The sequence below is a fragment of the Habropoda laboriosa genome, unplaced genomic scaffold, assembly GCF_001263275.1.
Source record: "Habropoda laboriosa isolate 0110345459 unplaced genomic scaffold, ASM126327v1 scaffold2, whole genome shotgun sequence".
Classification (NCBI taxonomy): Eukaryota; Metazoa; Arthropoda; class Insecta; order Hymenoptera; family Apidae; genus Habropoda; species Habropoda laboriosa.
Genome location: NW_017100190.1, coordinates 5,833,814 through 5,850,160, shown reverse-complemented (window position 1 = coordinate 5,850,160; position 16,347 = coordinate 5,833,814). Strand labels below are relative to the sequence as shown.

The window sequence follows — 16,347 nt, the reverse complement described above, 5'->3', positions numbered from 1 at the left end:
GGAACATTTTTCGAAAATTCTCGGAGACGAATTTTTAATTGCAACCCTTTGGCCGAATAGGGGGGAATTTTTAGAAGATTAAAATTTAATTCTCGGAATATTGCATTCTAATTTATTCTCCCGTTCGGTGAATTGACGATCTTGCAAAATTAGTCACGCAATTTAAAAAAAATTTTAATCTCTATTTTACTCGAACAAAGGTATAATACCGTAAAAATAGCTCACGGAATTTGTTTTAATCGTTCGCATCGCAAAACGAAGAGTAGCTATTGGTCTGAATCGTTCATTTCCGTCGCGCGTCATACTTTCCATCGACTGTCGAACGACACGTCACGTTTTTTCAATCGCACCCGTAGAAAGCTTCGATTTAACACGCGGAAGTCGCGTGAGCCCGAAAAGGTTCAGCTAATTCCCCCCTCCCCTCGTTTTCATCGGTTGCATTATTTAATTTCAATGCTACACCGCGTCCCCCGGACTAACGGCGATTATTGATTTACACGGATTCATAATTATTACCGTGTAACGAGCTGGCCAATTACAATATCTGTAATAGAGAACACGTGTCAAATTGCAGCGAAATTTACCCGGAATCTTACGCGAGCAATTAATTATCCGTTTCAATATTTACGGAAATCGTAATGAGTTTACCAAACGGGCAATTTCCAAACTGTCGAAAATGAAAAATATCGTTAATCGAGAATATTAATTGAACGAAATAACGTAACAAGTAATTTTCACTCACGTTCTTTCAAAAAATTCACGTGTGAAAATTCGAAAAACACCAGTCCGGACAAGATTTCCCCAAGAATCCGTGCATCGACGCTCATATACCGGGTGGCGGGTCAAAAGATTGCGGGTCAGATTGCATTTGCAGGCTGGCGAGTTAAATAAGAGCAAAAGCTTATCTGTCGTTTTAAAATGTAGCAGCCACGGTGTTTCATTGCCGCGCGTTATCGTAAAAAGGAGCAACTGGAGGAACAGAGAAATTTACGAGTTACGATATCGAAATAATCGCGATGATCGTTTCAACCGCTGTTTTTAATAGGCGTACATATTTAATTAGAAGAAAGAGAGGACGCGTTTTATCTGGTTTCTCGAGGGTGTACATCAACGACTGTGACAACAGACGAATTTTTACACGAGGATATAATTTCATCGTTGATAAACGGCGCTCTTTTATCGGACAGGCGGAGCAATCGAAAAAGGCCGTTCGTCATCGAGACGGTAAATTCCGTGACGCGGAATCTGGCAATTTATCGTTGAAATCAACGCTTCGACGCAATTTGCACGAACCGATGTTCGGCGTAGCGCAACGGAAATCGAGGGGCCAGCTGCGAAAAGGTGAAACCTGGTTTTTCCTTGGTTCTCTACATCGCGCAAATCTTTCAACGATCGACCGTCGTACTTTACTTTTTCGAAAAAATAGTTTCAATCCCTGTGAACTTTGAAAATTACACTCGTACTCTAAATGCACGTACACTGCCATTCGTAATTGTTAGGGCACCAATTATACGATTTCAATTACATTTCTTCGCCAAAGTGAGCATCGTACACCAGCAAAAATACGAGAAAAAAATAGCTATGCATGTAACTGAATATCTCGTAAGTGAAGAGAAACTGATGGCGCGATATGATGCGGTTATTATTGTTGCGACTACTTTAAAGCAGACCATTTTAATACAGAAGAATATTTTATTGAGAAAGTTTCGCGACGCCAGTCTGGATACTTTTCGAGCAAACCATCGTTATACGATGAGATACTAATAACCGTGAGATAAGTGACCTAATACTTGTGAATGGAAGTGTACATCTCAATCCAACCTCTATCGTTCGATGGTAAAAAGAAATGTTTCAAGACAATCTTTATAATTTCATAATTTAGAATGTTACTCGAAGTAGCTCGGCCACGACATTTCGCCGTTGTTAAACAAGTTATAACACGTAACCGCGTAACCTGTACACTTCCGACGAACTATTACACGCTCCTTTTCACTGCAAATTACCGTCATCTCCCGCATTATCCGTCCTTATTACAGTATCCAGCGACACGAACACTGTTATCGAGGTAAGAAATTGATTCTGCGGAAGCATACATAGCTCCAACCGTGTATATAGGTATTAGATATCGCAAGCAACGACATTTTCCCTGAATATATTCGTTATCCCGTTTAACCCTTTCGTTACGACAGATTTTAACGCGAAACGTAAATTTTGAACCACGGCTGCAAAATTTCTTATTTACGGCCGTACCGTTTTAAAATTAAGACGGTAGTGCCTGAAGGATGAAATTAAATACGGAATTAAGGTGGAAGAGCAGCAAAAATTTTCAAAAACGCCTATAGGCGGCAATAGTAACGAGAGGGTTAATCGCTTCCCGCACAATAATATCAAACACACAATCGTCACTGTATTATAAACAGACAGGAGTGGTATAAATTTTCAAATGAAAAAGTCCCCGCCGCGTTTTTGGCCCGCTTAACAACGCTTCGAACATACTCTAACGCGATTAATTTGAAACGGGAAGAGAATGGAGGACCGTTTTCCGGCGTTCTTCGACCATAACCAAATTCAACAATCGAGCACCACCGGGCTCCAAATGATTCTCTTTTCGCTGGGTCCATCCCGACACCCCGTGGGGTATATATATTCAGCCTCTCATTAACTGCATAATTAACCTTCTCTCGCATCGCAGCGTAGCGCATTAGATCGAATTGTGGGGGGTAATCGGGTGGCTCAATGGCGGCGCGCACACACACGAATATACACTAACGTCTACACGTATACAGAGGCATGGACAGCACCTGTATAACGTGCACACGTATCCTGCGTGACGAGGAGCTTGTGTATGTGTGCGTACGTGTGCCATCGGGCCGGTGCTAACCAACAGCCTAATAACCTCGCCTTGCCTCGTGATTGACGCGCCTGTACCGGCTAATTATCAACAACAATCAATAATGGCCCCCGAGAGTGCCAACACCATCGTCCTCCTTCGCTTCAGGGCCCTCCTTCGCTCCTTCCCCTCCCTGCCTTTCCTACAGCCATGCTACCAGACAGAACTGCGCACCCTTCTTCCTCCAGGCGGTAACCGTGGAACCAAGTCTCTGCTCTCACAGTAGAGGGACTTTGGTTTCAGGATGCGTCTTGTTCTATTCGGAGGAGAGACGGAGAGAGGGATGAAAGGGATGAAATTGAAGACAGAGGAGAAGTTAAACGATCACTTTGTGATCTAACGAAGATGAAGATTTCGAGAGAGATGATTTTTAATGGAAGGATAATAAGGATTTTTAAGGGTAATTTTTGTAATAGTTCTGCTTTGTGGTTTGTTTCTTTTAGAGGGAAATTTATGGAATTTATCGTAATTTTTATCGACGATTGTCCTGTGAAAAATACGCTATTTTCGAGAGTGCAATAGTCGACGGGGTCGGACATTTTGGCGGGCGACGAACGGGGAATCGCATGCGTTCGCATGCCGAAATTAACGCGGATACGTTATATCCATACGGGGATGCGGAGATTTATATAGGCGCGTAGAGAACGTCCGCATATCTGGGCGGTGTAAGCGCGTGTGTGAGTACGTCTGCGCAATAATTGGTTTCGGTCGGACAGAGTAACCATCGTGATTAAATTGTACGAGGTGCAGGTGCATCGCGCCGTCGATGTTACCGCTCCTCGTCGTCCCGTTATATCGAGAGCACCCGGTATGCATCGTTCCAAGTAGCCACGAATTTTCGTCGATTGAAGACATCTTACAAAATTGACAGCACTTATCACCATCAATTTTCTCTTTTATTTCTCAATTTTCATCCCAATCGACTGCCTTTTCTCCATAAACTTTCCTGAGAAAATTAACCTACGGGGTCTTGCGGGTCCTTTTTTGCGGTCTTCGGGTCTTTTTTGACCCATTCTTATTTATTCAATAACTTTTGCCGCTGTCAGATTTATGTTCCCTTAATATTACATTAAAAATTTGTCGTTTATTGGTAACAAAAGGGTTACACTAAGGCCTTTAGGTCAGAAAAGACTCAACGGAAGGACGCGCTAGGGTTAAACTTAGATTTTTCATTTCTAAATTTTTCGTACAACTAATTCTTGCAATTTTGTTCGTGAATAGAAGAGTATTACATATATATCATCGCCGACGCCGATATCTATAACAGTGCGGACAAACGCATTAACACGACTTTATTATCCCTCTTAATCGATTCTATGGGTCCGGGCAGGAGAAGAAGGAATCGAAAGATGGCCCGTGGCGTTTCGAAATTTATCAACGATCAATGTTGGCCCATTAGAGTCCCCGGTTCTCGATTCAGGAGGAGGCCACGATTCTTCCGGCCGCTTCGTCCATTATACTATCTTCCTGTGTCAATCTCTTAAGTAGCTGGAATGGACTAGGACCGCTTTACACCGTCGCGATACCAATCTTGTTTCTCCCACGAACGTGAAATACCAAACGCGACGTAACTTTGTTCTTTTCCCCCGATCGTTTACAATCGGTCTCTATTAACCACTTAATCGCGCGAAAAACAAAAGATCTCCTTCCATTCCTCCAGCTAGAATTATCCCTTCGGGATATCAATCTATCAATCTTTATTTGTTCCACGAATATTCACAATTCTCGCCGACCGCTTTATTCCCATTCGTTATCTCGTTTAATCTTTCAACTTAGCCGCGGAAACGAGTTGAATTCCCGCGAAAACCCGGGGGAATTACGTGTTCCGAGCTATGAGGCACGATTGACCGGTGGATTAACGAATCCATCGTGGCAGCTTGACAGCGAGAAATTTTCGATTCGCGCGCGAATCATCGCTCGAGACAGCGAAATTCGAATACACTCTATCTGTTCTCCGCTCGTTAATTAAATATCACTTATCGCCGGCGGTAATTTTCTAGCTTCAACCGAACGGAACGAGATCGTACGAACAACCGATCGGTATAAATAACGATCTCAGCTGACATCAGAAGGCCAACGATGCTTCCTCGCCTCTTCTCCTTCTGTAGAGTCGGAAAAAAAAAAAAGAAACAAGGAGAAGAAAAAGGAAAGAGAGACGATCCGTTTCCCCACCGTAGAATTCCTGTTTCCTTCCCCGTTGTTCGATGTCGCTTCGTCGTTTATACTTAAGCACGGCTGTCGATTCGAAATCTAATTTCCTTGATCGGCGTGGGAGGACAAGGGTGGGACAAGGAAAGGCAAAACGAGAGGAGGAAATAAGAGAAAGAAGATGGTATGCCGTCACACAGAGGGCTTAGCTCGCCGACCAAAGAGGATTACAGAATTTGTCTTCTCGTGGACCGTCACCGGGTACAACTATCTCGCTCTATCTTTCTCCCCTCTTCCCTTAGCCGTCCTTCTCTTTCGCTCGTTTTCTCTCGTCTTTATTTTCTCCTGTCTCCTCCCTGGTTGCTTCTTCTGCTCGTCCCTGCCCGGGCTCCACGCCACGGTTTTTATCTCCGGAACGAAACGCAATGGCCACTTTGCGCGGCACAAATTTTCGACGGAAATTTCTTCGTAAAAGCCACTGTCACCTGTCGCGCTCTTTAATCTGACGCACGTATCGATCCATGAAAACCGTCTCCATCTTCGTCGTGTTATCCTATGCTTTTCATCGTATCTGTGTTTATCTGCTGGTCCTCGTGGACGGAGTTACAAACGGGGGTTGGGTGTCGTTAGGAGTTGTGTCGAAATTTCTAACCCTCTAACTCTCTCGATTTGACACCTTGACCCTTATTCTTGTTGTCGAAATGCAAATTTAGATCTGAAGACTATTTTAAGGAAGCAGAACTACCATAATTTGTCGCCTCGAATCTTCTTATTTCCGAAATAAAAATGAAGATTCGAAGACTGTCCTTTCAAAAATCCTGACGGCCTATAAGAAAAGCTCTCGTTCGCTCTCGTTCGCTCTCGTCGCCTTGACCCTTCCATCCAGTTCTCCAAATAGAAATTAAGATTCGAAGATTATCACATTAAAAACCACGGACAGCGTATAGAAAGCTCCGTACAGAAATAGACTGCCGAACCAGTTAGAAAGGGCGGCGAACGTATCGGCCGGGAAGATTTTTCAAACGGTGTAAATACGAGATAGGAAGGATTTAAGGATGAAACTTCAATTGCCATTATATCGAACAGCGAGGTGAGCAATTGCAGGTTGAACGGGAAGATTAGATATGTCCATTAAACGTAAACGAGAAGTGGCACTGCCACCGTGGAACCGGAATCGTTCATTTATCCGCGGCTTTGCGAAACCTGGTTGCCCGGCGAGGCGTTACCCGAGTAAAAGTCAAGCTGATCGGATAATCATTTTTTTCACTATCGTTGATCGACGCTTTTAGTAGCGGGAACGATGAATTTTACCCGCGAGATACCAGGACGCGAAGAAAACGAACGACGGAGAGGAGAGAAGCCGGAAGAGCCGGGCGAGAGGCGCAAGGGGGACGGAGAGGTGAAAACGTTGGAGAACGTGATCTCTCGATTCTCGATTGGCGAGAGGAGAGTATCAGGTTCGTCGATTATTCGCGTACCGGTATCGAATTATTAAATTGTCAAAGCGGCGGTGGGAACGCGAGAGGGCGAGAGAGGTGTGCACGGAGCGTGTCTTAAGAACGCCTGGCGAAAGGCTCTTAAGCTGTCATCAAGTTCTTGCAACGGGGATAAAATTTCCATCTAAACGGGTCAACGTACTGGTAATCATCTCGAGGCGCGTTAATTGAAACGATACCGGAGTTAGAAATTGTTTAATTGAACCGAGGGGAGTTATCGGGGGGCCTCGTGTGAGCCTAATTGAACGCTCCGACTTGACGGAGTCGAGTTGAAATCTCGCGAACAGGGGCAGAAAGGATTGATTCGTTTTACTTGAGACGTTCTTTTTTTTCTTTTACTTCAATCTCGTTCGATCGTGAATTTCATAAACGTCTATTTTTGTTGCTCGATTGCTTTCCGATCGAAGTGGTGAAATTTAACCGAGGAAGTTGTCTGAGTAATATACTATATTTTCTAGATTGATTCATTTCTCGAATGTGTACTTTACACGATAATGAAACCTGATTAGTTTAATAGAGTTGATAAAAGAGGTAATTAATTTTCATTCTTACCGTTTGATTTTCCCAAATATTTCTTCAACGTTCTACCCGACATTGTAGCGGACCGAAAAAACAATTAACATTACGAGTTTGTCGCGTTCTCGTGTTCTCGTTACCATAACTAGTTCCTCGATCTGGGATTTTGTAAGTGCAATGGAAAAAACGCGGCGAACCAGCCGCCAGGATATTTGTTCACGTTTCCCTGCGAACGGATTGCGATTCGCGGTGGCGCGGCGCTTTCATTATAATAGTAATCAACGCGGCTGGCCCTCGTTATCGTTACTACTTAATAATTTAATTGTTCGCTGGCGTGCAGCCTTTATTGGGATATCTCTGGCTCCATCGTGCGACGGCCGATCACCGTAGTGTGCGTTCGTTCGTGAACGTTCACCTCGCTGTTTTTATAAACGTGCCCCGAAAGGAACAAGGACGTTGCAATTAAATCGAGAAATAAAGAAAATAAGCGAATTCAAACATCTCGTCACTTCGTTCATTTCAATTGTTTTGTATAATAGATAGAAAAAGATTTGACGTTTCGTTAGATTTTTTAAAGTAGGGTTTCTTTTTGGTTGTTTGGCGTGTGAATGGAGATGTTCGAGAAGGAGGAGATTGAATTTTAAGCAGTTTTTGATTGATAGCGAACAGCTTTTTTAACGGTCCATAAACGTTTATGTCAACCGAATGTTGAAGGGATCGTCACGAGGTTCGAAAGCAGGCCGGAACCGAAGTGCGCCACGCAATAAAACACCCCGTCGTGCACAATGTACCTACTAATAATTTAATTGTTCCCTAGCATGCGAGGCTATTACAATCTCTCCATCGACGTTGTGCAGGCACGAATACGAATTCTCGTGTATGTACGCGCGTTTCTGAACAAGTCGACCTGGCCAGAACCCTGCCTATGCGGTGGACAAGTAATTTTATGAAAGAAACCGTTGCAGAGATTTTGCTAGTCCTCTCGAATGTTCGAAATTTCAAATTTAGAAAATTTCAAACTTCAAAATATCAAATTTTCAAATGTTTAAAATTTCACACATTCAAATGTTCCAAATTTGAAATTTCAAACTTTCAAACGTTTAAAATTTGTAATTTTTTAATATTTAAATTTTCGAACGGCAGTCCTTAAGAAACTATCCCAATAAAACCAATCGCTACCATTCGAGCAATTCTCGGTTCCCCGAGGGATCCTACGATCACCGCCGCACGAATTTCCAATCGCGATCGCGATAAAATCAAAACAGTATGTTACAATTTTATTTGGTCGCACGGCGGCGCACGCTCACGTTCAATGGTAATCGCCCCTAATCGCTAATCAGCGCACAAATCACAGGTATATCCTGGCGACGAGCGTCTCCGCTTCCTTTGTTTCCGCCAACCGTCGGTTCAGCCCCTCTATCTACTCTGTCTCTGTATCGTCGCTTGATGATGTGTCTCATCGGATTCGTCTAGGCACCGTAACCCGTCTGCTCGTCCTCCTATCGATCACGAAACGTTTCGGTATCCGAGCGAAATAGCTTCCCTGACGGCCGGTGTACGATTGATCGGCGACACCTGTGCGCCAATTACCACTCGTAAGCTTTGATCCAGCGGTAATTCGGTTAAATCGGCGCGTCTCTCACTTGCTCGTTCACCATACCTTACCTCATCTCTATCTTCCAACTCAGCCTAACAGTTCGTTCGATAATCGAAATCGACCAACGTACAGGACAAGCAAAAAAGAAACAAGACAATTTCGCAGAAATCCTATATACACACAACTCTACCACCCTCTATTCTAGAAACAGAAGGGTGAATCGATGGAGAATTTTAGACGAAAGGGTTGACTCGTTTGAGGGTGCGAAAAAGTTGGCTTTGACGTTCGATTCAAAAGGTTTCAAGTATACGCTCTATTAATAAAATTACTGTTTTTTTCTTCGAGGGAAGATTAGAGAGTAGGTTTTGCGTGGCGATGAAAACGACAGCTTTAGGGTGAGTAAATGTTACATTTCAAGGCTATAATTTCACTTTGAAAAAGAATTTCTTACATCGTAAAATGAATATTATCAACAAACACCGCTCGCCTAAATTCATATCTCGTTCGGCACGGTTAAACGAGCGGTTCGCTACGAGACACGGTTTTATTCGACATGGTAAAAAAAAAATTGATTAATCCGACTCGTTTCGAGTTCTCCGGCGATCCGAACCGATCGCCGCTGGTGAGACTCGAGAAGCAGTCGAAAAACGAGCTATCCCGGCAATAAATGGGTATGAAATTACACGTAATTGCCCGTGCCTCCTTCCCCTGCACTATATTGCCGTTGTCACGCGATCGAAATTACTCTCCCTAACAAAGCACTTTTACCTGCGGCGTTCCAGAACGCCGCGACGCCGTTACCTCTATCCAGACCGCTTTAATTCCGCCGCTCCTTTCAATGGCAACCATTTTCTCCCTATTAATCGTTCGTCCTCCACTTGTTATTTACATTTTTACCTCTCGTTCGTACGTTTACTTCTTTCTTTCTTTCTTATTTCTCTCCTGTGTGGCGCCTGCCGAAAAAAGCCTCGTTTCGCTCGTTAAACACTTTCAATTAGCCGAGACATTAATTGCCATAACCTTCGATACGGTTTTTATCGATATTACCAACCTCTGAATATTCCTCTTTAACACAGTGATTTGCGCAATTCTCAACGAACGGTGTGCGCGTCTGGTGGGAAGATTCTTTTCATATTAATTATTCGTTCTTGTTCCGTAACATTACACTTGTTGCACTACGGTACGTTCTTTCTTTCTTTTCTCCCTCCGTTCATTAACCAACTTACTCTATTCGTAGTTTCCTTTAAAGGAGATATTAATCAGCCTTTACGAAATCGTCGATCACCGCCACACGGTGCCATTTTGGTGCACGAGAGCTGGAGATTGAATTGGCGCAGCTGCTTATCGAGAGATCTCCCCGCAGTGAAAGTCCACTGTTCACCTTCGGTTTTAACATTCCTTTGAGGAACGCCGACTGTCATCGGTGCGCATATTGCAACCTTCGGGTGGGTAAAACGCGACGATCGTTCTTAATTGAACCTCGTACGTTCAATTTGACATTGTGTACTTTAAACGTGCCTGTACACGTCGCTGCTTCGAACGATCTTTCACGGACGTTGCGTGAAATTTTTCACGTTCAAGAGGAATTTTGTTTTTATAAATTAACCAATTCAAGTGATATCTTACAACTTTGGGAATTATTCTATCACCTGCACACAGTTTACCTTCATTTTTTCTTCCACTCTTTGCAGAATGGAAATTACAGTCTGAAGCAAGGGTATACGGTATCGAAGAGCATTTAGCGGATGGTTCGACGTCGCGTCTCCGCACAGATTCTCCTCAAAGACACTCCGATTAATTGTCCCGATTCGTAGCAACGACATACTTTAATTACGCGGCGAGATTCGTGGAGGCCGCGCGTGATTAATTGGAAGCGTGCTCTCGAGCAGTTAGCTCGACGCCGGTCGGAAAATCAGAAAGGATAATTGTGCGCATTACCAAGGAACTGATGCAATTACGCCGCGGAGTCTCGGCGGCATTATCGCGGGCGTTAAGGAAAGTTATTCGTTCGCCCCGCGGCTCATTATGCAGCGAAGAATTAATGAAATTTGAAAGTGCATTAATCTTCTGGCGCGCGTACAAGGTAAGATTGATTGCGGCGCACTTAACGCTCCTCCCGCGTTCCTTTCCTTCCCTTTTCTCTCTCACTCTCGCTCTCTTCACTCTGCCCCCTTTTTTCCACCTCTCTCGCTCGCTCCTTCACCTGTTTAATTCACCTATCGAACCGATTTATCTCGACAGCGCGTCATTCCGAATTATATCCTCACGTGGCGAACTTATCGTAACGCGTAATTATAGACGGTAATTTCGGTCTCTGCTTGAATTTCGTTCGCTACAGGTAACTGTACAGCGTGCAGAGAGAAGGATGCGTGTACAATCGATGATCTGCGGAAAAGGAGGAGGTAGAAACGGCGAGACGTGAAAATGATTAATCTCTCGTCTAATTGAAAATATTAACGATCGTTCCAGGGGGATTGATTCGTGTGCCGCGTCACAGATTCGTTTCATTAAACGCACGTCGACGGGCGACGGAGAGGGGAAATTAAAACGGGCGACAGCAAGCAAAATGTCGCGTAATATGAAAATGCACTCGCGCTTTAACGTCACTTTTTCTATTTTCTCTTTTTTTTTTTCTCCTACGAGTCATCGGTGTTATGAATGCGTCACATACGACACACGTTTGTCGGGCCGCGATTGAGCCGCGAGAAAAAAGAATATCAAATTTCGAATTGAAGAGACCGTAGAAAATGTCGGGAACAATGTTGGACGTTATTCGGAACGAAGACACGTCGCATCGATCTCCATTTAAAACACTTTTTATAGGAACAGTGATGTATTAGTTTGACAAAAATGTTTCAGCAAAGCCATTACCGAGTTATCGAACGCCCACTCGAATTACATCGAATAAGATTATTTCGCGTGAAAATGCAGCGCGGCCCTTTCGCTTTCAAGATCATTTCGAATCCGTTCGATGACTGGAACGCGCTCAGAAGCCTCTCCGCTTGGATAACAGATCTGTTTTAAAGCTATGAAAGTAGCCGCGTTGGTAATAGTGGCGGTACACGAAGAAGAAGACGAAGAAGACGACGACGATGATGAAGAAGAAGAGGAGATAGATAAGGTGGAAGGAAGAAGACAACGAAAAAGAGGCTGAAGAAGAAAGTAGATGGGGCAGGCGCGATCCATTAGTAGACACGTCAATTCAGCTCTTAAGAAGCGACTGACTTAAAGCCGCTTCCATCTATCTCTTTTTTTCGGCCCCTCTCTCTTCATTCTTCTCCCTTCCTTCCATCATACTTATTAGCGGAGGCCAACCATGCCTTTTACCTTTTTCTTCTTTCTCGCGTACGGTATCATAATTAATGATAATTCGATTAGCGGGACAAGACCAGGTCTCTGGCTAAGCAGCCTCCGTTTTTTTCTCTTCTCTTTTCTTTCATCTCTCTGCTATTTTTTCTTCTTCTTCTCTCTCTCTCCTCTGTGTTTTAATTCTCCTCGTCTTCCTCCCGCGATCTTCTTCTCTCCCTTCAATTTTCCCGTCGTCACGCAGACGACGGACCGACGAGCCAAAGCTTTCCTCGATTGTCCAGAAGCGCGAACCTCTAACAGGCTCAATTACCGTTCGCTCTTGTCAAAGATATTCCACCTACACTCCGGATCCTCTTTCCTTCGTTTCTCTCTTGCGTGAAAAAAATTCAACCTTTCTTTATTACATTCGAATCGCGCGTGTTCTACACTTTGTAACGAAACTTTGAAAATTGAGGACTGCTGCGTGAAATTCAGACAATTCCATTCCAATTTCAAATTCGACGACGTGGCATCTTTCACCTTTCCCCTCCACACACAGACACACACATCCCCTTAAACGAGCTTTACGCAATCAAATAAAGCTAAATCGAGGGCTACTTAGTTGCTACCAAGCGCGAACGCATGATGGACACTCGAGTGATCCCGCTATCGGGACGCATTAATCGGTGCAAAAAGGGAACACGAGAGAGAGAGAAAGGAGAGGGAGGAGCGAAAACCGTGGCCAAATAAATCAGAGAGTCATCGACGAATTTTGCCCGCGTGAATCAATTCGTCCGATCCTCCTCTACCGTCCCGAACGGAGAGACAGAGACAATCCACGGTGAAACGGATCGATCTATCAGAGACGGTGACAAACGACAAGTGCATTATGCGAAATCGTTTCGGTTATCGATTACCGTAATTCAGTCGCGGGCAACGAGATTACACGCAGCTTAGAGTTAGCCAGTGACAGAAACGGGGAAGATCGAAAACGCTGACCGGAAGACGAGAGGAACCACGTTCGATTGATCTGTTCGAAACTTGTTTGCCGATTCTCGTGGTGTACCACCACCTGTACGTATCCTTCATTTCTACCCTGTCCATATTTCTTTCTCTCTATCCGAACGCGTAATTTTTTCGTTAACGGTGGCTTTCGATGACGCAGAGGAGAGATTGGGGAGAGGTGAACGGGGAACGTATCCCAGCGCCCGTACGAAATTGTTTTGTCGATTTCGTACACTTTCGTAGTTGAGTGTCGCGTCGATACGACCGCGTGTAAGCCCGATACAGAGGAAGAGTGACATCGTAAACGACAGTCGGTGGCTAGAGCGTTTTCACGACGACGACAACGACGACGACGATGACGGAGAGGGTCGACGGGGGGAGAGGTTCGTTCACGAAAATTGGAATTATCGGATATACGTACGTAATGGCCGATACAGCAGCACAGGTCAGAAAGAGAGGAAGGAGAGCTCGCGTTTCACTTCGACCTGGACGACTAATTAGCCGCGTGCACAGGCAGCATGCCACTACCACGACTTCACAACCAGATCCTCGAGATATTAACGATTTTTCAATTACAACGCTAACGTCCACCCCGCTATATCCGCGGCGAACGAACCTCGCGACTACGATGACGTCGTTCACGTCTAGATTGTACGGAAGAATGGAAAGGGAAAGTGGACGGGAACGGTGTTAATTTTTGCTGCGTCTATATTTGGGGTTGTTACGGGACGAGAAAGTTGGATAGTTCAGATTCCCCGATGCTTAAAGAGGATAAAGTGTAAACTTTGTATTCTCGCTTTGATGAATGGCCGCAATTGTGTATCGCGCTGGTACACGCACACACGCGCCTTGAACGGGGTAAGGTTAATATTTGTACAAGAGGCGATGGAAGAAATGACGGATGATGTTTTATAACGCGATTGTAATTTTATTGCAAAGTGAATTTTATCGAGTCCACTTTAGCAGGATCGTCTAATATGACGATTGAAGCGGATGAAGTGCGCATTGGTCAAGAGGTAGGTGTTCTGTTTGATGAGTGCTTGATAGCATTATCGGATCTAGAAGTCTGCGCGTTACGCGTTTAGATACGGCCAGAATTTACTCGTGGATAATTAACCTCGTTAAAACGACGAAACGAACATTATTCGCTCTAATATGGGCATTCACGTTCGGATAACGAAACTATCGAACAGATGAGAAATCGTTTATTCTCAATAATTGAATAATTCAACAAGATGGAAAAAGCGAGGAATCTTAATCCAACGGCTAACTATTTTCCGATTTCCAGACGCGTTGAACGCGCCAACGAATTCCGGTGGTAATTAGCGTCGCGCTAGCAAAGGCAAGACGCGTTCAAGTTTCCCTCAATTTACCTAACTAGCGTATCATTAACTGGCCCGATCGGCATAATACTGTCACGCACGCGGCACAGCAATTTATTTGTTCCACTAATCGTGGCAGACGTATCGAAACAGCCGCTTCACCCCTAATCCTAATGGAAGAACATTTTAATTTCATTTCCTCCGCGATCGAACGATTCTCGTACCGATTCCAATATTATTCGTTCAATTTACACAACCGATAACGCGAGAAATGACGCTGAAAAGGGAAGAGATCGACGCTGTTCGAACGGTTCACGATTAAATCAAGCCTCTCGATTCTACAGCGGAGGATAGTAGCGGGAACCAGTAATTGGATGAAATGATTGATCGAAGCTGCTTTTGTTAATAAGTCTCCGAGGGTAACTTGAGCCGTTTTGGGATTTCGGATCCAGCGTTCTGGATCGAACGCTGCTTAGGGCAGCGAGAGAGGAACGCTCGCCTCGTGTGCGAACCAATCCGACGGACGGAACGTGCGACGCTTATGTCAATTATATCTCTCGAGATAATTAGTTCACTTTAATTCTGATAAGTTTAATTGCTTCAGATAAGCATAGAGCTATTCGTACTCGTATCCTTCGATGTTAGTTCCTATTTGAAAACAATTATCTTGCTCGTTGTGTATGAATAACAGATAACACGACTTAATTAAATGCCTGTATACTATAATAATACCAGAAGATTACAAATTAAATTCGAATTCGTGTAGATTATCTTATAGACAAGTGCCTCTGCATGTTGCTTCAATCTTCCTGCATACTTTACCGAATTTTCAAGCATTTCTTACAAAACATTGCAACAAAAACACGGGAAAATAACGTCGAGCGAAACGTACACGCAAATCAGAATTCTCATCGTCGATTTTAAACGAGATAAATAAATGAGCGAAGTGAAATATGGAAGTATACGTTACCTGCGTTCTCCTGAGTGTCGCGAGCGTTATCCTCCATTTCCTGGTGGCTCCTTTTGTTGTTCGCCAATCCCAGGATCGCGTCGATGCTGTGCCTCGGTGTACTGCTCGCTGGTTTAGGTAGGACGATGTCCTGGCTGTTCTGGGAGGCTGTGTCGACGAGTTGTTGCGAGTCCATCGTAGAAAATCCAATCTCTGATCACGGATCAGGCTACCCGTTCAGCTGCGTCGCTGTTACTGACTAAAGGATCTCTCCAACGACCCTTTGTAAACACACTACTGCTCGCTCGAGACACGAAATGACCGTTCAGGACACGTGTTTCCGTTTGCTAGATACATTTTGCGTTTATGTCACGCTATACCACGAGGCGATATTTCTTATCGCTGTTTCGAGACGTCGTCCTTACGGGGTACACCGAGGTTTTTTTATGAAACGCTTGCTTTTCGACACTAGTACCGTTCTGATTCACAATGCTTGTTAAACGACGAGTACAGAATTCGTTTATTCAATGGATTATAACGTCCACATGGAGGTGCACACGATCCTGACAGCGGTACCATCGGCTTGGGGCCCGTCTCATGACTGATCCTCGTCGCACCACAACACTAACCATCAAAGTTTTACGCAGCTCTTACTTCTCAATTCTTATCATCGACACTCTCTTTAGACTAAAAATCTCCTCTTCTTACTCTCTACCATCTGCTCGATTCGAGTGAACGTCTCCGGAACGGTATCCCACACATCGGTAAATATCCTTCCTCTTTTTCCAAAATCCTCTCCTATATACTCCTGCACCAAATCTAACCCCCTCTCTTTCTCTCGCTCTCTCGTGAAATCTCTGGGATAGAGAAAAACGTTCGATTCGACGTGACTCGTGGAACCAGGTGGTGGACGTTTCGGAAAAAAAATGGCAGGTAAAAAGGTCGGAAGCTACGTGTTCCGTGTAGCGTGGTGTTGGAGATCACTCGTGGAGGTTTGAGCGGCGACGGGCCAGAGGGAAATAGAATTGTCGCTGGCTAAGGTCGAAGTTGTTGAGCGTGCGTCGTGCCAACGAGGACTAGTCGGTTGGTCGAGGCAGCGGGGTGGCCTTTGTTGTAGCTGCACACAACTACCACGG

The 16,347-nt window shown here is 44.4% G+C and overlaps 1 protein-coding gene across 1 annotated transcript in view; it reads right to left on the bottom strand.

Annotated features, from left to right (window-relative positions):
• Positions 1 to 15,407, bottom strand: part of LOC108580115 (retinal homeobox protein Rx1-like) — a 39,529-nt gene extending 24,122 nt beyond the window's left edge. The window contains exon 1 of the mRNA XM_017943780.1: positions 15,233 to 15,407. Coding sequence (XP_017799269.1) covers positions 15,233 to 15,407 — 175 coding nt within the window. The remainder of the gene's footprint in view (positions 1 to 15,232) is intronic.
• Between the last annotated feature and the right edge of the window lie 940 nt (positions 15,408 to 16,347).